At 37.3% G+C, this 22,081-nt stretch overlaps 1 protein-coding gene across 4 annotated transcripts in view; it reads left to right on the forward strand.

Annotated features, from left to right (window-relative positions):
* Positions 1 to 22,081, forward strand: part of LOC146005307 (uncharacterized) — a 114,265-nt gene that overhangs the window by 87,305 nt on the left and 4,879 nt on the right. For 3 of the 4 annotated variants that reach the window (XM_083144439.1, XM_083144441.1, XM_083144440.1), the window contains exons 4-5: positions 6,099 to 6,244; positions 14,132 to 15,850. In XM_083144439.1, coding sequence (XP_083000565.1) covers positions 6,099 to 6,244; positions 14,132 to 15,850 — 1,865 coding nt within the window. The remainder of the gene's footprint in view (positions 1 to 6,098; positions 6,245 to 14,131; positions 15,851 to 22,081) is intronic. The other variant, XM_083144443.1, reaches the window with a different exon arrangement.

A 22,081-nucleotide genomic window follows, 5' to 3' on the forward strand; every position in this document is an offset into this window, starting at 1 on the left:
AATTCTTTTAATAGGCATGATATACATGTTTGATCATCACTGTTAAGAATCTTTATAAATGTCCAATATAAATTTGTACTTGTAATATTTTCTTTAATTGATTCATTATGACTTCTTAAGCAACAGAAAATTTCAATTTGTGCTTTTTCCCGAACTCTCTAGATTTCTAATAGCAAAATATTGCTAAGGATACCTTTCAAAAGATTAACTTGAATCGCACATTTGTATATGTGATAAATTAATTTTATATGTTTTTGTATCACAGACATATATTTTGAAGAGTATTTTTAATGAATTTCTTTTTCAACAAATAGGTATAACATTATTGTTTCTATTAAACATTCCTCTCTTCTGAGTAATATAACACAATTATGCCAAGTTTTACTTTAAAATCGTCCAAATACTGAGGTGTACATATTTTAACAGAATACAAGAAATAGAAAATTTCAAGTTTCAGGTCATTTTACACTAAAATTATACACAAAAGGCCATTATAACTATTATTTCCTTAAAGTTAATAGTTTTCAATTTTTAGTTGTGTAATATTTGTAAACTTTAGGGATGTAAAGAGAAAATTAGTAAAGTTCCATCTCTCAATATGTTTTAAACTGATTTCAGTTTTAATCAATAATTTAAATTTGTTCTTGATATAAGTTCACCTTGGAAATATTTCTTCTCTTAATGTACTTCTTTTAAGTTACTCTGTTTTTGCTAAGGAGTTTTCACCAGCTCAATGGCTGAGCATGTTAGTTGGTGTACTTTCGATCTCTGCACTGAAGGTCCCAGGTTTGAGTTTCAGCCTGGGCATACATATTTGTGAGTTTCCTTTCATCAAATGCATCTAATCATCACTCATCCTCATTGTTGTGATTATTCAAAAGTGGCAGAAAATTGATGCTAAATAAATGCATCAGTTTGAATTTATTTACCGATACCAGCAGATACTTTTCCAGTATTTTGGTCTTTCACAGACGCTGCAAAAATGCCTCTCAACAATCTAGCGGAGTCTCATTATCCTGGAAACTATGCAAAATTAGAACTTTCTTTTTAGTTTGCACCAGTCTTGTGTGAAGAAACTTAATTCTGTAATAACTTAAAATGTAATTTAATCATCTGACGTAATTCTTGAATATTTAAAGCAAAAATCTTGGTAATTTGATGTATGTAAATAGAATAGAATACTAACATGCTAATATTAACCAATATTTTGAACAACCTTCAATTTTCAAGAATCTGCATGGGTTGAAAGTGGTATCAGCTCAGCCCTAAATATGACATTACTAAATGTTCATTAATGACCCAATTGTTAAATCATGTCTGTACATAAAAGCTTGTGGGGTTGGATTCAAGACATCCCTTTCAAAATAGACTTTACATAAGGTTGTCTACCAGTCTGGAAAACCTGGAAATCTTGGAATAGTCGGGGAACTTACTTTTTCTGAAAAAGTCTTAGAAATGTCAGGAAAATTTACTCTTGATTCTGTAAAATTTAGTATTTTTTTGTAGTAGTGCAATAAAAGTAGGGTTTGAAACAAATAAATAGGTCAGTCAAGAAATTTTAAATTTGTTTTGGACAAACAGTTGTTCAGTTTGATACACTGAGTATTACTGGTAGCAGGGACATCGGAACTTATTTCATAGTGGGGGGGAGGAAAGTTCTTAAATCCACTAACATTTTTTCTAAATACATTTTAGATTAAATTAGAGATGTTGGTCCCATTGTCCTGTCCGCTTTAGGTAATATAATTGCACAAACAAGCGGTGCTAAATACATAACCAGCCAATCGATGCTCTGTTGACGTATTTAATTCCATTTATTATTACTGTTAGCTAAACTGTGATGGTATGTATACATTGGGGCAATACCAGCTTCATTGAGGCCACGTCACGATCTAGAAGAAGTGCTCCTTAATATATCAAAGTTCTTAATTGTTCAAGACTTTTTTTTAATCATATCATTTAAATATAGAAAATTACCAATGACTAGAACAAAGTTAGAAGAACGTAATGACTGAGAATAGAAACCAACCTGTTGAGAAGCCCTTGCATCGCGGGTTTGCGGGGTCCTTATAAAATATTGATTTATTGATTTCTGATTTCAACAAGTTCATCGGAAGTGAGCTCCCCACCAAGACTAAGACCGATAAAACTTTCTTAGAATCTGCATACCATTGCTTAAAGCTGAAGCTAAGGAGACACTCGGCAGTCATAAGAACAACACATAATCTCACAAAGGATTATGCTTGCTGCGGGTCCATGCGCCAGAGCCCCGATGGGAATATAATACAGTACAGTAGAACCAAAGGCAAAGCAGACCCTAGAGTCCTGTGCATCGTACTCCCGCATGGAGGGGAGGGGCAAAGTGAAGCATGCTTTGACAACTTTTCATTAAAACTGAAAAACTTTTCTCAGATAAAGAGTACAATTAAGAAAGTCCTCTTTTCAACTTCGACTAGAAGATCACTTGCTTGGGATGGTTCACTTGGACAGCTCTGCTTAACTGACAAGATTGAAGAAATTTAACAAAAACATGAAGTGAAACATGTTTTTCTAGAAATCTAGTTTCACACATTGGCAACAGTTTCTTTTTAATGTCTGGTACATAATGCAATGTATTTATATACATTATTAAAAAACACATCAACTTCACTTAGTGTACCAAAACAACTTTTTTTTAAAAAAAAAAAAACCTTAGTGGATGTTATTTTCAGAATCCATAAAAAAATTAAGGAATTTTGGGGGGTCCGGACCCTGGACCCACAACCTGGATATGCCCTTGTGAGGGATTAGGGTTGAGTGTCCCCTCACCCCTGATGTTTCGGGGGATCACACATGCATACTAAGTATAAATATCCAGACGTATCCACTGACTCACATACTTTTTATGCGATTGATTGCAGGATATTGCACCATACTTAACGTTAAATATATTGCATAATGTACTAATTAATTTTTATTATGAACAAAGACGAACCAGATGTGGAATGCAGGCAGTAATTTGGGTGGCCATGAACTAATTAATTAAAACAATGCAAGGGATAGTGTATCTTGTAAACATTTCATGTTGTAACACTAGTATATGTGCAACGGGGAACAAAAAATCTTGGTCGCAGATTCAAACCTAGTAACCAGCCATCCTATCACTTTTTCTACAGTTCTCATTCCCATACGGTTAGTGCTGAGGTTGTACCTTTAATAATTAATAGATAGTGAAAACTCCAATAGCAAATAACCTGGTAGTGAACTTTTGTCTGTAAAAGAGAAATTTGCATATTATATGTATGAATATGGGCTACGTAAAATTGGAATCTCCACCCTCAAAATAGTCTTGCTCGTCTCCTATCACCTCCTCACTCAGAGTTACTGCTTTCCAATCATTGTTGTGTTTAATATAACTTTATAAATATGTGACGTTAGGGATACATTTACGATTGTCAATTATAATCAACTTTATATGCTATTTCGAGTGGGATACATAGTTCTGATGCACTGAAATTGTCCCCTCTCCCTAGGAATCGAACCCTGTCCCTTTAATGATAAGACGACTGCATTAGCCACTATGCTATTATAGGTGAACAGCTAGTTTTTGTAATGTGAAGTTATTCTCTGAATCGTTGTCACATGCCATTCAAAATATTCTTAATGCTTCTTAGAACAATTTTTGTTTTCAGAATTTAAAATAGCGAAATGATTCTTGGAAAGGCAGGCAAAGAAAATATTACCCCCACCCCCCTGGCTGGCCCTAGGTGGGGGCCATACAATATACTCGGGGCCTGTAACCAAAATATTTTCAGAAGTCTGAAAAATCGAAGATTTTTGTTCCTTAGTCTGAAGTATAGTGTTACATACAATCGCAATTTTCTATTATTACAAAAGAGCAATAAGAAGGCAGAACAAACCAAGAAATATGTGAGGTTCTAAATTGGTGTTTCTTTTCATGGTTAGACGTTCATTATATTTAATTTTGACTCGCTGTGATGAATTTACATTCTTTTATGTAAATTAATATTACCACATCCTGATTTTATAATTAAATTAATAGTGCATATGAGCTATTTTTGATTGAAATGTTTGAACACTAATTTTATTTAGTACTTGCTTAAAATGTGATTTCTATAATTTGTGATATTTTTAAGTATGTCAAAAGAATCAATGTAGTTATGAAAAGTCTGATTAGTTGCTTCTTTGGAACCACCAAATAAACCCACAATAAACTGTGCACAATCAATTATTTTTATCTGGCATGGTGCACCCTGAAGTGCTGGGCCTTAGGAGAGAGTGCCCAAGTTGCCCCTCCCCGGGTCGGCTCTGCCTCCGAGCCTCCATCCCCCCAAGAAAAGCCAGCGTGAGATGAAATGTGGTGCGATGTGTTACTGTGCAATCAATATTTACGTCCAGTTTTAAAATTATACGTTCAGAGGCAATTACCGTTGAACATCTAACAGATTTTTGTGCAATGGCTAAAGGATATGATGATGGTAGTCATGAATGAAGCGAAGGAATCATGTATATGCTTCATTGGAAATAAAACACTTTGTTGTTAAGCTTTTAATTTTGGCGGCTTTACCATTCCACAATAGCTTCATCTGATGTAAATGATCAAGAATAATTTTATTCTACTGCTTAACTCCAAAAAGACTTCTTTTGTGCTGGTTGTTCCTTCACTCTTCTCCTCCAGCCACATTTTCAGCACGTTTGATATGTTAATAATGATACGACACAGTGGTCGACGGACTCATTGTTATTCACAAGTTTCCGATGCACCCTATAACCGACTATTGACCAACAGCAAACTTCAACTGAAAAGTTCAAGACAAAGCGAGGGAAAATGCAATAATCTTCTGAAACGCCCCTCTGGACAAAGCTTTCCGGACAAGAGTGTTGTGGACATGCAACAGCAGGATGAATACAGAGAGAGTGAGACCAGGCATTCTTCATAGGGTATTTGGTTCCTCCACAACACCTGTTTCTCGTATGTTGGCTTGGATCTATTTCGGAACTTCGGGCCGTTCCTATCTGAGTTCACAGACCTCTTCCTCCTTCCTGGAGCATTGTTACGAGCGAGGGCATCTGTGGAAAACCTGCTGGAACTGGAAGAGGGAATTCCTAGGAGGGACAATTCACGTTTGCACGCTTTGAAAAGACGAAACTGGCATTCCAAATCTGCTTAGCAATCTGTCAGTCAAGTACTTCTTTTCTTGTTCTTGCGGAAACTTCAGTCCATGTTCATGTGACGAATGCAAAAATATTTTCTGAATTTTTTTTTCAGTACCAAAAATGAGCAGAAAAAATAGTACAATTTTTTTTGACGAGACTGGGGGGGGGGGGGCAAAAAGACCATATTACCCCTCTCGATGATGAGTGGGGCATCCCCCCCGGTTCCGACGTCCCAGGTAGTTAGAGTAAATTTGTATGTTAAGTACTCTAAGAAAAAGAGGTCATGTTTTGAACACACTTATTTAAGAACCTAGTACAACAAGTAGTTGTTGGTTTTAGTACTTTCTGGTTGTAATTTTTAAGGGATTGTGGTAGATAGTTATCTGGAATAATATCACTAAAAGTTACTGCAATTATGTATCATAAAAGTTGTATGCATTATAATTGTTAGAATTTAAAAAAAAAATTCTTTGTTAATCATTAGTCAATACATTTCAAACATTACATTGAAACGCACTCCTAATATTTCCCTCCCCATACCAAACAGTATTCACACTATTATCTTTACCTGTGAGGTTAAGATTCTAAAACTCGGTTATGTAGGATTCTAAGTGTAAGTGTTTAGCTAAAATGTAGTGACCTTGTTCATGTACACTAATTATGTTCTTGGTCTGGAAAAATCAGTAATAATGATGTTTATGCAAAGTAGTAGACAATCTATTATATGGCATTGCCTCATGAATAATACAGACAGAGGTCCCAGGTTCAATTCCCGATCTGGGCATTCCGTAAGAGTGTCCCTTCATCAAATCGTCTCTCATCCTCATCTTCGCTATTAGCGAAAAGTGGCAGAAAAGCGAAGTAAAATAAACAAAATCAATCAATCATGAGTAATACATTGCTTGCTCTGAAGAATATTCTGGTTGTTCTTTTATTTTCAGCACACATGACTACAAGCATCAGCACAGCAGTGGCCATAGTTACTTCATTCCTTGACACTCAAATCACTTTCTGTGACATGCAAAGGACCAAAGAACCCAAAGCTGCACGCGAACAAGTTACAGACATAGAATATGTTATACCTCGGGTAAGAAATGTCAGATTTTCAATTGTCTTAATATTATCTTCCATTATGGCACTAATGTACGTAACGATACCAGGGATATGTCCAAGTATCTGAGTGGTCAACTATCAAAGCAATTGCTCATCAATTTGGCAGTAAATAAGCAGTCGCAACAAACTTCAACTTTGCTCAGCAAAGTATTAGGATGCTGAATATAGCATCAGCGTATGATTGTTTCCTGCATCATTGTTTACAGCATGGAATTAGGCATAATTTCTGATGAAATTGAAGTGACATGGTGTAATATAGATTTTTCATCTATAGTGAATTGGCTTGTAATGAAAGTGCATCATTCATTGACAGATATATATTCACCTTAAAATGTATAATTCATTGCTTTGTTGACATTTCATTGAATTGCCCCCCCCACCATTTTTTTTTTTTTACATTTCATTAGAAATTTTACCTTTGTATTTACATTATTGTTATTGAGTGTAAGTCCACTTTATGCAAGGATAGGCTAATCAGAACTAGACCTCAGTTTTGAGTGGGATCCAAACCACTGTGTTTCCACTGGATATCGAATCTGGGACCCCTTGATTACAAGGCAACGGCATTAACACTACTCCATCAGGGAGGCTCATTTATGATATACAAAGCATGCTAATTAAATAAAAACATAATAGAAGGCATCAAGTAATTCATAAATGAGCAGAAAGGTTGTTCGGTGAACATGGCCTGTATACTTCACATTTATATTTATACTTCCTCATGTTTGGTACATTTTTTTTACATTTGTTACCCCACTGTTCATTTATATACTCAGTTTTCGCTCCAAAAGTATTTTTCCTGCTAGTACTTTTTTGTAATGCTTCCATCATTCATTTATATCCACTGTCTATAAGTGACTTACTATCTATATCTTGCTCAACAAGGAAAGGTACCAAATCTCCCATTCCATGAAAAGTGCAAAATAGGACAATAATGGGACCAAAGTTACAAGTGTCGGGTGTGACATTTCGCAATTGACCGGAACCTCTTGAACTTGGTCAATATATCAAAGGGTCACACCTACAACCACATGTAGACAAAGGCAATTACAAACAGTGTTTGTGTGCCACGAAATATCTACAGAGAATTGAAGCAGAATAGAGAAAATTACAAATGTCATATATTTACATCATTCTACTTCATGGTATTGCGTAGTGTTGTGAGAGCAGATAATGGCAGCACTTGCATTACAGTCTGCAACATTGCAAACGTTGCACTGAGTGAACAATTTATTTCCAAAATATTACATACGACAGCAGCCTGTCCTGCGACACACATCCTGATGCTTTCCATGCATAATGCAGCATAGGTGGATATGGTGCACTCAACCCAAGTAACGAAAAGTGGTTGGCCCATGTTGGGCCAACCGTACTAAAAATGATTGGCCAAATGTAAGGCCATACCATTTGAGCAATGGTAATTTTGGCTGTGGTTCCAATGTGTGGTTTTTACGTTGGGCCAACATACTAAAAACTAAAGTATATAGAGGTTTGTGTTATGATAATCCTCTGTAGGGCTTGTGTTGAAGGACCTGTCCATGTGTATTTGTCATTTCATGAATTTCATCTTTTCACCATTCATCTTCATCTTCGCAATTAGCCAAAAGTGGCAGGAAATATATAAGCATAAGATCAAAATTTGTTATTTACTTACGTACAGTGAGTATATACTTGTGAAAGACAATGTTTCGGTGGCAACTGCCCCCTTCTTCAGGTCAAGAAGTCAGCTTTACGGAAATCCACAAAGCATAGTCATTTAGAAAGGATATAGGTTTTTACGTGGACAGGTTGAATGCATTTGTATGTGAACCTAGAAGAACAAGTGTCAAGAGTTAAGTTCACGAGGGAGGATATGAAAGATAATAGGATTAGTTGCTTAGATATGGAGATCAATACGACAGGTAGGAAAATTAAAACGGGTGTCTTCTATAAGCCCTTAGCTGGAGATAAGTATATAAATAAGGAATCAGCACACACTATGAGGACAAAATATAATGTCTTCTTAAATGTCTTCATTCGAGCCTTAAGACTATGCTGGAAAAAGAAATAACATGGATTTTTGGAATTGGTAGAAAGAATGGGTATAAAAATGAAGAAATGTGGAAGAATTTGAGTAGGGCAAAAAAGATATGCTCCAAGGACGATAATAAAGATAGTAAAAACAAGGGAGAGAAGAAAGTGGAGGAAAATATAAATGAGAAGTTGGGGGAATATAAGTATGTGGCTATCCCGTATTTTAGGGGAGTATCGGAAAAAGTGGAAGGAGTAACAAAAGCGTATAGAATTAAGTGTGGGATGAAAGCCCCTAAATGTTTAGAGAAACATTTTATGAGTTACAAAAGAGAAGGAATGAGAAAGGGTGATAATGTAGAGGGGAAAAAAGGGCATATACAGAATCAAATGTCAATGTAAGAAGGAATATGTAGGGCAAACTGGTAGGAGTATGGGGGTCTAATGGAAAGAACACGATAAGGATATTAAAGATGGAAACCCCCGTACGGGATTATCTGAGCATGTAGTGGAAGAGGAACATTAGATAGTCACATGGGAAGTTATTTCACAAGGAAGACAAATTAAGTAGGAATGTTTGAGGCCTCATTTATATGTAAAAATAGAGAGAACAAGCTGAATAGAGAAGATGGGAATATTGATGAAATATGGCTAGGAATGTTGAAAAAATGGGAAAAACTTGAATATAAAGAAATCGGATTCAAGGTTAACCCAGACATTGAACGGGAGGCAAGCATCATACACAACTTCTCGTTTGAAATGACATAGTGGAAGGGGAAGGAGGAAAATTGACTCACTCGCAACCTTGTGCATTTGAGTACATACCAGCTCCAGTCAATATGTGAATTGTGATCGGATATTAACACTGGTTTTAACAGTTTTATAAGAGTTTTAAGGGATTTTTAAATGTGGGAATGGTCCTGTTTTAGTCATTTGTTATCCTGGCATTCAACCTGTCCACATAAAAACCTATATCCTATCTAAATGACTAAGTTTTGTGGATTTCCGTAAAGCCGACTTCTTGACTTGAAGAAGGGGGCAGTTGCCACCGAAACGTTGTATTTGACAAGTATATACTCACTGTACGTAAGTAAATAACAAATTTTGATCTTATGCTTACATATGATAGTGAGTAAGTCGCACGCATCCAAAATATGAAGTGGCAGGAAAGCAAAATAAAATAAACAAATCAATCAGTCCAGACACTAATTCTATATTAGTTCAACAGCCACAAAACTCCCAACACAATCAGCGTGAAAACAATATGGTCCTTCAGGGCTTCCCCGATGGTGTAGTAGTAATGTCATTCCCTTGTAATCAAGCAGTCCTGGGTTTGATACCCAGTGGAGGCACATGGCACAGTGGTTCAGATTCCACATTACACTAGTTCCAGTCCTGATTAGCCTTTTTGTGCATAAAGTGGACTTAAAAACAACAATTCAAACAAGACAGTCCTTCAATGCAGAGAATTACATGAGAAGTACAGTGTAGGGTGGAAAACATACAAGGAAAAAGTGACAGGAAATTCTTGTATTCATGATTCCAGGAATAGAACATTGAAAAGTACTAAGGAGGGATGGGTTCTAGCATGCTCTCATAATAAATGGATTTCACTGTTTGGCATCAGGTCCAATCCATCCATGTCACCATTCCCAGCATTCCCCTTGAAGCTGATCAAAAGCCCAACTGGAAAACTTATAACTTATTTTGTGCCTATTTTGTTACTATTGAGGTTCCAATCAGATTTGCCCATTATAAATTTATAATAGTTTCAGAGAATAAAGTATCATATTTTAGATTTTCTATGGCAAGATTGTATGATTACTCAAATTTTTAAAGTATTTTAAATATAATGAATATGGCCCACTCTGTATGCTGTTCTTACTTGATGCCCTGTTCACCCGTCTTGGATGCATAGGGCCTTTATAAATGCACGCCAGCAAATTTTGATTTTTGGCATCTTTGATCTCGACCCAGCTCTTCCTTTGTCTACCTCTATTTGTACTGTATTCCTCCAGGTGTATCTTCTCCTTGCACCTTCTGGGTTCCAATCTAATGCCTTTTTTTTACTATGTTTCTGTTGTCTCAAGGTGTGTCATTAATTTTCATTTCCTGTATCTGATTTCTTTCTGCACTTCTTTTAGATTTGTTATTTTCCACAACTCCTGGTTGGTTATTACTTTTGGCTGTCTAATTCCTAGAATAAATATCAAGCTTCTATTTCTGTATACTTGAAGCTAATTTATTGGAGTTTCTTTCCATGTTTTACATCAGCAGCATCATTTGCAGTTTCTGCCTCTGGCTGGGTCGGCATAGAAGTCAAGCCTCTTTATTTTTTTCCTGGTCTTCCACCACTCCTCTCTTTCCATGGTGTTCTTTCTTGTCCTCTTCTCCTAACACTCTCCAATATTTGCTCTTTCCACAGACATCTTGGTCTCCCCCTTGGCCTTATTCCCACTCCTTGTAAGCTCTTACTGGTAGTCTTTCTTCATCCATCCTCTTCATGTGTCCGAACCACCTTATCTGTACCTGATCTATCATGTCCTGAAGCTTCACCACACCCACTGTCGGTCGAACAGGCCCGTAGCTAGAATATTGATCTCCAGGAGGGGCTCACGGGTTATCAAGGGGGGGCTTTGTAGGCAAACTCCATTTTAGAAAGTTTAACAGTATTAAATTAAGGTAAATTATGTGGGGGAAGGGTCATAAAGTTAATGTAAAACATAAAATTTAGATATATCATGCAAATACTACAGTTTTTCCTATATCTTCTAAAACATCTCTTGAAGTGTTAATTGGCTTCTGCTGACATCATCCGTTACTACACACTCCATACTACTTTTGATGATACAGATATTTATATCAAACAAGTGCCTACAGTACATTCCACCCCTGCCACAAGCATAGGGTGACCAGACACATGCATTCAAAAAGGAGGACAGGGCATGGCGAGAAAGGAGGACACTGCAAAAAATTGGAGCACCTTTACCATTACCATTAATTCCATAAATATATAAAATGTGCTTCTTCCAACATATAACAACAATCTATTCCAGCCGTCGATCCCTATTTTTGCAAAACAATATTGTTTCTGTTTATAGTACTTCTTCTTTGTATAGACTAGTGCAACTGTAGGTTGGAATTGATTTTCTGTGGGTTGAGATACCCAACTGAAATTCACCCCTACCAACTGTAACTTCTGGATCCGCTGCTGTTTTCCAGTTCCGGGATTCAAACAAGGGACCTTTTCCATCATAGTGCTGTGTGCTAACCACTCTGCCATGGAGGCTGGCACTTTGGTATTTCATAAATGTAAATATTACTTAATAATCAAATGCCTCATTACGCGTTTCTATGTTGCATATGTATGACTCAAAAAGGAACTGCAGTCTGGGGCGTTGAAGGCTCATTTGGACAAAATTATGGTGGTTGAGCTCCCAGGTGCCCAATGAGCATTGCTAGAATACTTATCACACCTCAAGTGATATGCTTTATGTGTAAAATAACACCTGGTTGATCGTTGTGGGTGGAAGCATTTTTACAAAAAAGGAGGACATTTACAGAGTAAAAAATCCGCCCGGACGCCAGACAGACATCTAAAAAGGAGGACATGTCTGGATAAAAGAGGATGTCTGGTCACCCTACCCAAGCAATAAAACTCCCCTTTGTTCCCAAAACTTGGGAGCTGTTTACCTTTGGCGTAGATGTGGAAGGGGTAGTGAATGTACAGATAAAGAAGTTCCCTTAAAAAAGAGCTTTCTAAAGTCTAGAGAATCTTCTACCTAGACTTTGGCTCATAAACAAGATGAATGAATGTAATAGCTACTGACTTTTCACTGCAAACAAATTATACAAAAAATAGTTTTACCTAATGATCTAATGTCAAGGGGAGCTGACAGCAGTGCCAGGGTGGGCTGAGCCCCTCTCGGCCCTGCCTGGCTATGGGCCTGCTGTCGGATCTTCTCATTCCTTATTCTATCCCTTCTAGTCTTCCCCTATATACTCCTTAAAAATTTCATCTCCACTGCCTGCATCTTTCTTTTGTCTCTCTCTGTCATTGTCCAAGTCTCTGATCCGTACGTAATTATTGGATAACAAACATTTTTTCGAGCAGGCCTCATCTCCAGGAAGCTATCAACTCGGGGCAAGCCCCGATATCTAGCGACCTGTTGGGTGAGATGAGTAAAGGCAAATAGATAATAAACCTTTTCCTATTCCCACAAAAATAGGGAATAGTTAGGCTGGAGAGTTCAAATGAATTAACCGATCTCTAACTACTCACTTCCGTACGTAATTATTGGCACATAGCATGTGTTATACATATATTACCTTCTTGCATTTCATAGGTACATCCCTGTTCCATATTAATCTTCGAATGCTTTGATATAGTCCACCACCCATTTGTCCTCTTCTGTTTACCTCATCTATTCTTCCACTTCTCCATAGAGTAAAACAGATTTTAAATTTGTATTAAATAATATGATTTTTGTTTTGATAGTTATTTGGTTGGATCTCCATATCGATGAGAGCATTGAGAAAATGTTCTTGCTTTCATTATTCTGGAATCCACATCTTCTTCTGATCCACCTAACGTGAAAATAATACTACCTAGATAGACAGATTTTTTTAACTTCTTGGATGGCCTAATCTCCAACTTTCAACTTAGTTATAAACCTTATTGTGGATCCTAATTTCTTTTGTTTTCTTTATATTTATATGTAGACCCACTTCTCTTGCTACCTTGTTTAGGCCCTGTAGTTATCTGCAAACTCTAAAATCTTCCAAACTTCCTCTGATATCCCATTGAATTCCTCTTTTCCTATTTCTTCTTGCTGCTTCCATAACCTCATCCAGAACTAAAACGAACAGGAGTGGAGACAGAAGGTTCTGATGTTATCCCTTGCTTTTCTACTGATCACAAAAATATAAAAATGGTAGTTATAAAGTCATTAACACACACACACACACACACACACACACACACACACAAAAAAAAATTATTGTGTGGTTAATCCTTCATGATAAAAGGATGCAAACAGTAGAAAGCTACTTTGTAAATATAGAGATGTTTACATTAGTATTGGGTTTTGACTCCTAACTGTTTCAGTTTTTCCATGTCTTTGCCTTGTGTTTATTTCTAACATGGCAGGTGTCTGAAGTGATACAATTGAATTGTCTCAAACAACAGAACATTATTTGTAAGACCTCAAGGAAACGCATGAATGCAAGAAAATGTATCTTATTTCTAATCTAAATTTTATATTCACCAAATAAATGGTTCTTTGTTTTATTTTTCAAAAAACTATTTTTTCTCAATATTGTTGTCAGTGCACCTATTCAATTTAAATGAATTAAATTAGTAAATCAAAAACACAACTGACAATGTGTATACATCCTAAATTATTGTGAGTCATAAGAAAATTGCAACAATGGACTGCATTCATTGTTAGTATTTTGTTTAAATAAAAAAAAACTTCTATATTTTGATAAATTTGCTTAATAAAGTTGTCAATTTGCATCACAGCATTGCATAAAAAAATAGGTACAGAAAAAGTTTAGCGCAAGAGGTGTTTAATTTACATACTATTGTGATAATACCTCATATTCCTTGCCTTTTGATGGTCTGTTACAACATAACTTATTTTCATATATTTTATGCAATTGTTGATAATTAAAATTAATCGTGTAGTGTACTATTTACATTGAACTCTGAAACTCGCATTGTTTAAAAAGTATAATGTATTTATTGTGATTTGAAAGTTGAGCCTCGAAATTTATGGTTTTGTAATTTTGTACATACTGCATGTAGAAAATAATTATTTGTCATTGATATGATTTCTTTTCTTTTCAGAAGAAGAATGAAGGTATGGAGAAGCAAGAAAACAATGTTTATGATAAATATGCACAATCATGGGTTTTCGATGGAGATGCTACAGCCACGCAGATAGAATCTCCTTATCTGGAACTGGAAAAGGAAAGCGGAAAAACTGAAGAAACTCCCTGTGCCAACACTGCCACCAAAGCAAAATCTGGCATGTTTCTCAATCCCATTGTGTGTGTGGAACATGTGTCTAATAACGGATCAGGTGACCGAAAATTGCATTACATGAGAAGCTTCTCTCGGACTCCATCGCCTGTTGGAAACTCATCCAGCTCTTCGCAAGACTCTAGTGTGAATCAACCTATATACGAGTATGTAAATAAATTTCCGGAAGGAACATTTTATGGAACGTTCAAAACGGACTCCAAAAGAGGGCATCTTTATCAGTTGCCTTCTGAAGCTGTTAGTAAGAGAGTGTCTGCCGAGTTGTATTTAGACGGACGAGGAAAGTACGAACTCAAGGACTTAAAACTTGCCGACATTGATGATGCAGAAAAGATTCAGTATGCATCGGTGATGGTGGAGTTAGAACAAGCTATATTAGCTAAAAAAGAGAAGTTTCCAGAAGATAAGACAATAAGTGCGAATGATTCTACACAAGCTGATGCGAATCAAGTGCAGGATGGTTCTCCGAAGGACGACTCTGAACGGACAGATCATAAAGACAGTGATGCAGAATTTTCCAAAGAATTGGAAGCGGCATTACAGTTGCTGCAAGATCTAGGGTCTCCGAATACAATAGAAACGCCATCTGAGACGTGCAAGTCGATCGGGGAAATGGACCTTCCTGCAAGCTCCTCACAAACAACTCTGGCTGCTGCGCAAAACCTAGCAGTCAGTTGGCAGGACACTCACAGTATCGAAGCAAATGAAAATGAAGACAGTGTTGAGCAAGAAAGTACATTAGCAGAGAACAACTTGAGTTCTCCATCATCGCCGCTGCACACTGAAAATGATGCTCAACACAATGATACTGCCAGCTCTAAAACTGCCGTCAACCAAGAGGATGACGGTGAGGGTGCGTCAACATCAAATGGTAAGAGATCTTCCACTTCAATAGTAATTATCCCAGCCAATGGAGTTTCCCCCGGTGATGTTTCGGAATCATCGTCAGGTTACAGCTCCCCTTCTGCAACAACATCGAAACCTCCCACTCCATTTTATTCAAATCCATCATCAGTAGATGGTAGTTACCATAATCTATCTGCACCTGAGGAGCCACTGTCGTACACTATCAAAAACCGTGGCGCTGTAGCTGTGATTTCATTATTTCCTGCAGGGAGAGGTGCCAAAAGATTGAGTAAAAAGTACCAGTACGCTAAGAATGTAAAAATCCCCTCGCCTGATTACGAAACACAAAACGTACACATCAGTCAACATATGATCACCAATGATATTGCCAAGGAAGCATCTTCAGATTACACAGGGCAAATAAATCCAGAAGAAATCGTGTCGAATGACATAGAGACTGGGAAGAAAAATGACGAAGATGAATCTCAAACGAATTTACAAACTTCTATTTTCAGTTCTAGCTCACGCAGATGGCGAGTAAAATCCTTGCTAGGAAAGAAGACTCCAACCACACTGACTCCTGAATTACAAGGTGCGATATTTCAATCTGAAAGTCTAGCGTATCTTTCTGAGCTTGAGCTGCTTGCCAGGCACTGCAGACACAAAGCTATACAGAGGGTAAGAACTAATGTTTTCAATCAACACTAAATTTCCAAGCATATGCAACTAACAGAAGTAACATTGGTGATGGGAATGTTGTAATTAGAATATTTGCTAACCTACTAACACTTCTAGTATATATAATCTTGAGTTTACACAGTAGGTTTACAATAACCACCACAAGAACTAGTTTTGTTGCATGCATAAATTTGCCAATTTGAAATTTTGTAAATAGTTACGCTCAATTTCTTTGAAGGTGTGTTATCTGAAAAATTTATGGAGCTGTACTGTTTACACATACACTGTGTATGGAATTATGAAGCTAAAATTTGCATTGAAGCAGTTTCTCACATGTAGCATATTTTAGCAAACACAGGAGATATGTAGTACGGTTTCAGAAAACCTAACAAGAGAGAGTTAGGCTCAATCAGGACTTAAAGTTTCTGTTGCAGATCCAGAAGTTACAGTTGGGAGGGGCGAATTTCAGTCAGGTGCCTCATTTCACCGCAAATTAATTCTAACCTACACTTGCACTGTTTTCTAAGCAATATCTCGTACTGTACACAGGAACCAAACTAATACAATATTGTTTTGCATGTCCAGGGCTCTAGTTATCATAATTTCTCCTATTGCCATGGTAAATTCTATCAGATATGAGGAGTAGAGTGGTACACAAAAAAAAAAAACTATTCTCTGAAGGGGTCTCAGGTTTGATCCTCTTTTGAGGTATACTGTACTGAGGTTCAGATCCAAATTTAAGTTTTGAGTTTTTAAGTACAGATAGACCTTCAATTTCAAGTGGGATTTGAACCACTATGTGCTTCCACTGGGTATCGAACCTGGGACTGCTTGATTACAAGGCAACAAAGTTACTAGTGTGCCAACACGGATAAAAGAACATTTGAGTGTTCAAGAAAAATTAGGCATAATAATATATCCAAAAACCTGGCAGTTAGGAGGGCCCTCCCCATGGATCTGCATCTGGTAAGGGAGGAGGGATGTTTTCTCAAGCTTGGGAATAGCTGGAAGGGATGGTAACAGTGAAGCAGGTTGGATTCTTTGCGTACATTGTAGCTGGATATCATCATTCCCCTACATTCCCATTTTGAACAGATTTCTGTAAGAGTTGAGCAAGCTTTGGATTTGCCTAGGTCTTTTATCCTCTGCTGAGCTGTGTTTTACTTCAGGCATTAAGGCAGCTGTATTCATTGCATTAAGAGGCATATAAGGAGCAACTCTTTGTGAAGGCAATGTCCCTTCCACGTAGTATACTCTGGATTGTATTTTGCAGACTAAGGAGGCTCTGTCATCTGGATCCGCAGCCAGTATTATCCTCTGTGGGGATCATGTTGCACTGTCCTTGTATGTTCGTGATTGTCCCTTGATCCATTTCATGTTATCAACATTCATCCTTATCTTTGAGATTTGCCAAATATGTCAGAAGAACAAAGTACAATAAATCAATCAATCATTGCAAATAAGACAGCTTTCACACAACATTGGCAGAGCTGGCTTGGTAACTTGGAACAATAGCATGGTATGTCATGCTCAAATTAAGTCCTATACAATATACAATAAGCTGTAAAAGAAAGTTGTGGGAGAGTTCAAATACTGTAAGAAGGCAAGTGGCATCTGGTCATCTAGCCTTGTGATCCTTTAATGAAGGGAGTGTGTCGTAAGTCTCCTGAATTTCAGAAGGATCTGTGTCTAGCTGTTCTTAGCATGCAGTGTTAATTGGGCATTATCCATTGTCTAGTTATTTAACCTATACTTATTCCAGCACTAAGCTACTTTCCATGTAGCTGTTCTTTCTGCTATTTTGTAAAGTGAACTGCTCACTTGCCATCAGACCACTGTCTATATTTAACCATATCCTTCCAATGTCTGGCACAGGTCTGACAGTTGAGAAGAGATTGGTCCTTTGATAAGTGCTTTTTGTTGCATTTCGAAAAAGAATAAAGAAAGTATCCAACTACTTTCCCATCTTTTTGCACCAATCTCACCATGACTATAAGGTTGAATATCGTGAGCATCTCTACAGTGTTACAACACACATCAATTTGTCACTTTGAGTGAATTCTGTGATTTCTGATGATAGAGCTAAAGATTAGGTTTGAGAAGACATGAAGCACTTGCAGTACAAGGGACGTTCATAAAGTAATAATTATTGCCAAGAAAGAATACAGTAAAACACACAAGATTTTGTGAATGAATCAGTCTTTCTCCACATAAAATCCACCCAGAGCGACACACTTCTCCCATCGATGTATCAACTTGTGGATGCCATTGCTGTATAAGTCCTGTGTCTAGCTGTCCAAGGAGTTATCACCGCAGAATTGGCGTCATGCAGGGGCATCTTCAGTTCTGGAAAGAGGAAGAAGTCTCTGGGTGCGAGGTCTGCGAATACGGAGGGTGAGGGAGAATTTTGAAACCCAAAGTGGCTGCATGAGTCAGTCTCCTGAATGGAATGGGCGGGGGCATTGTCATGGAGAAGCAACACTCCTTTTTTCAGCATTGTGCAACATTCCTTCTTGATTCCATCCCACAAGTTGGTTAGGTTCTTGTAGTACCGCCAAGTGACAGTTTGCACAATGCAGTCGTAATCTCGCAGGATCACCTTGACAGTCTCAAAAGATACTCGGCATCACCTTCCCTCGCAATGTCACGAAGTTGGAAGTTGGTGATCTGGAGTGCTTCCTTTGTGTCTTCATCTCTGGGTCATAATGGTGCACCCAGCACTCATCCACAGTGATCAATCAGCCTTTGGAAAAAGTCCTCCTGATCAACACTGCAGAGCTGAATCATTTCCACTGCATTGTAGCTTTCTTTCTGTGCTGCATTTGGACTTGCATCAGCAAGTGCAGGACTCAGTGGGCGGCAACCTCCGTGTACATCTCATTGTGTATTATGCTAAATACTAACCCCTGACTAATGTTCACCTCCCTTACAGTAATACGACTGTCTGCAAGCATGAGGGACTCCACTTTCGTCACAATTCCAGGTTCCTCCAAGAGAGAAAGTCGCCTGCTGTATTCTTCATCTTGCAGACTTGTTGCACTATACTGAAATCTTCTATGCCACCTTACCACATGTCATATGATGGAGCATTCCCTGTATACGCTGCCACAAGTTCATTGTAGATTTCTTTTGCAATTTGTCCTTTCAAAAACAAAAGGCAAATCATACCTCAAACTTCAGCTTGCCCCACATGCTGTGTTTTCTGGCCCTCTACTATTCAGCAGAACTGTTACACATGGAATGTGTACCGATCCGACAGCTTAAGGACCAAAGGCTTCCCCACAGTGCAGATTCTTGAAACAAACTTGCAAATAAAATGCAACAATTATTACTTTATGAACATCCTAATTATTCACAGGATAATGAATATTTTCACCAATTATGATATCATATGAACTAAGAGTGTTGAGAGTGTTGTACTGTTACACTTTGAATCATGTAGATGTTAACACTGTCAAGTCATCCACTAGGTCTGCCATTTAAGGTATAAATGGAAATTTTCATCTACCAAGTTATGTTGTCAGTACTACCAACATATGGAGTTTCTCTTGATTTGATGTTTCGGTCATTCACACATTTACCTTCATCAGGAACTTCATAAAGAACCATTAAAACATTAGGTAATACTGAATAATTGCGTAATCTGATTCTGTGATTCTTTGATTCAAAATAAGAATACAGTAAGTAAATACTACAACGTTCTTTTACAACTTGCTGTATTGAATATTCATGGTACTGCGGATCTTTGTGAAGAATTTTAATGGATTTAGTCCTTTTGGTTATGGTGACCACTTTACAGCAAATAGGCATTGGGGACGATTAGGGGCAAGGGGACCATCCCCCCACCTTTTGCCACTATTTGTCCCCACACTATGGCTTTTTAATGCTAAGCCTTGTCTACCAAGAGAAAGTAAACTTTTCTTACTCCGCCAGTCTTGCACCGAATCACCGCCACAAAATCCAGGGTTTTGTATTTCTTCATGTACAAATGCAAATACAAAATAGTGTATTGTTGTATTTAGCACTGGTGTGTATAAGCAATATAGTGATTAAATGTGGTTTTGCATAAATTTTAATTCAGCTTGATTTACTAATTCTAAAGACAAAAGTTACCACGATATATCCACGCAACTTGTAAATAATTTAGGGTAGCAAAAAATCCTGCCTTACTTTTCATAAATGCCCAGAATGAGACTAGAATTGAATGAAGATCTACATGAAAATATCAGTGGCGAAGCTCCTATGAGGCTTTTGAGGCTTAGCCTACCCCAAAAAATGTTGAAATTAAAATGTTCTTGTACCCTGTAACAATCAAAGTTCGTTAAAACGAATTAAACTATGTAATCCAAACATTTGGTTCCGCCGATCCTTCCATATATCTCGTCAGGCAGGCCAGAAAGAGAGAGCGCGTTCGGGTCGAACTGTGAGGCTTTTGACGAAAAGCCTCGCGTTTAAAAGGCAGCTACAGCGTGAGCTCTGTGTAGGTGGGAGGGGAGGGTAAGGGGAGGGGACTGCCGATTCACTGGGTGAAAGCGGCTAGCCTCAGAATCAAACCTGTTGTGCTTCTAGTCTTCTTGTGCAAAGTGCGTCGTTCACGCGCTGCATTGTTAATGTTAATTTACTTCAAGTGCATCCGCGCGTGTGTTTGTGTGTGTGTCACACAGTGTATTTATGTTATAAAATATAATACTTTGAAATTGTGTTGGAAACTCTAAGATGATTTGCAGTAAAATAAATGTAAGTGAACAAGACTTCGTGGCTCTCAGATGCTTAACCTGCGAAATCTTGGACACACTGACTGTACAACTGGAAATACGTTTTGGAGATCTTGAAAAGATAAAATTTGTTGAATTGGTAGACCAAAATAGCTTTGGGGAATATAAACTACATTTTCCTGTGATGAAATTAAGTAACCTTCTGTCCACATATCCATTTTTCAACAAAGAACGATTAGAAAATGATTTAAAGAATATCTATGCTGATGAAGAAAAGCATTTACCTCCTGCAGACCTTCTAAAATTCATAGTTAGCAATGATCTTCAAACAATCTACAAAGAAGTAACACAACTTATCAAGTTGGTCTTGATATTCCCAGCTTCCTCCGAAAGAAGTATGAGCACCCTCAAGAGAGTAAAAAAAAATATTTCCGTAATTCAATGAAAAATAAAAGATAAAGTTCTCTCAGTACAATAGCCATTGAAAAAAAACTGGTTAAAGAACTTTCTATTGATCAAGGCTTCAAGGAAAGAGTAATTGATACTTTTGCAACCAACAAGAATCGACGCATGAACCTGCTGTATAAAAAAAATATAAGCAGATTTTTCAGCCTACCCAGTATTTACGCCTTAGCTTCGCCACTGGAAAATATGGGCATTTGGAAAAGAAAATATTAGTTGTTTTTTTTTAATGTCAGGCAAGAATTTGAAACCTACCCTGATAACTGAAATGCCATTGAAAGAGGAGTATTGCACACATTCAGTATATCTTTCAGAATGTTGTAGATATTGTTAATTTGTTGTATGAATATTTTTTATTACAAAGCTATATTTACTGGGACTATTTGAGGTGTTGGATAGTACCATACCTATAGTATGCACCAATGCAATGCACATGCAGCAATGTTTTACTTAATACCTATATCACACATCGATTAATATCTTATTTTTTTTCAAATGAAGTTAGACTCAACAAACACATAATCTCTAATCACACTTACAATTTGTCTTATGGCCATTCTTTCTCTTCGTCACAAATGTTCAAAACAAAACTTACTTCAGTCACTAATGCCTAATTAACGTTGTGTAGTGTCCACAAATCTCTCACATCAATTTTTATTAAATTTACGAATAAAGTGGAGAGAGAATTATTAACTTGATCTGTTTGCATCTTGCCCTAACTTTGATGCCTTTAATTTAACCATCTCAGTGCCACACGAAACAGGTGTTAATTTCATCATTTCTCTTCAGTTACAAGCTGGTACCTGTGGTAGAGTGGTTAGCACATCGTGCTACAATGCTAAGGGTCCTGGGTTCGAATCCCAGCCTGGGCATGGATGTTTGTGAGTGTCCATTCATCAATTTCATCATATCATCACTCATCCCCATCTTCGCAAATTAGCCAGCGGAGATGAAAGTCATACTGTCCTTTGAAGACAGGTTACACCAACTGTGGTTCAAGCTATCTCATCTAAGGCTTTTGGGATTGTCATCTCTCTCACTGTAACTGGAAGAG

This window comes from Lepisma saccharinum, chromosome 23, assembly GCF_977018435.1.
Source record: "Lepisma saccharinum chromosome 23, izLepSacc3.1, whole genome shotgun sequence".
In the NCBI taxonomy this organism is placed as follows: domain Eukaryota; kingdom Metazoa; phylum Arthropoda; class Insecta; order Zygentoma; family Lepismatidae; genus Lepisma; species Lepisma saccharinum.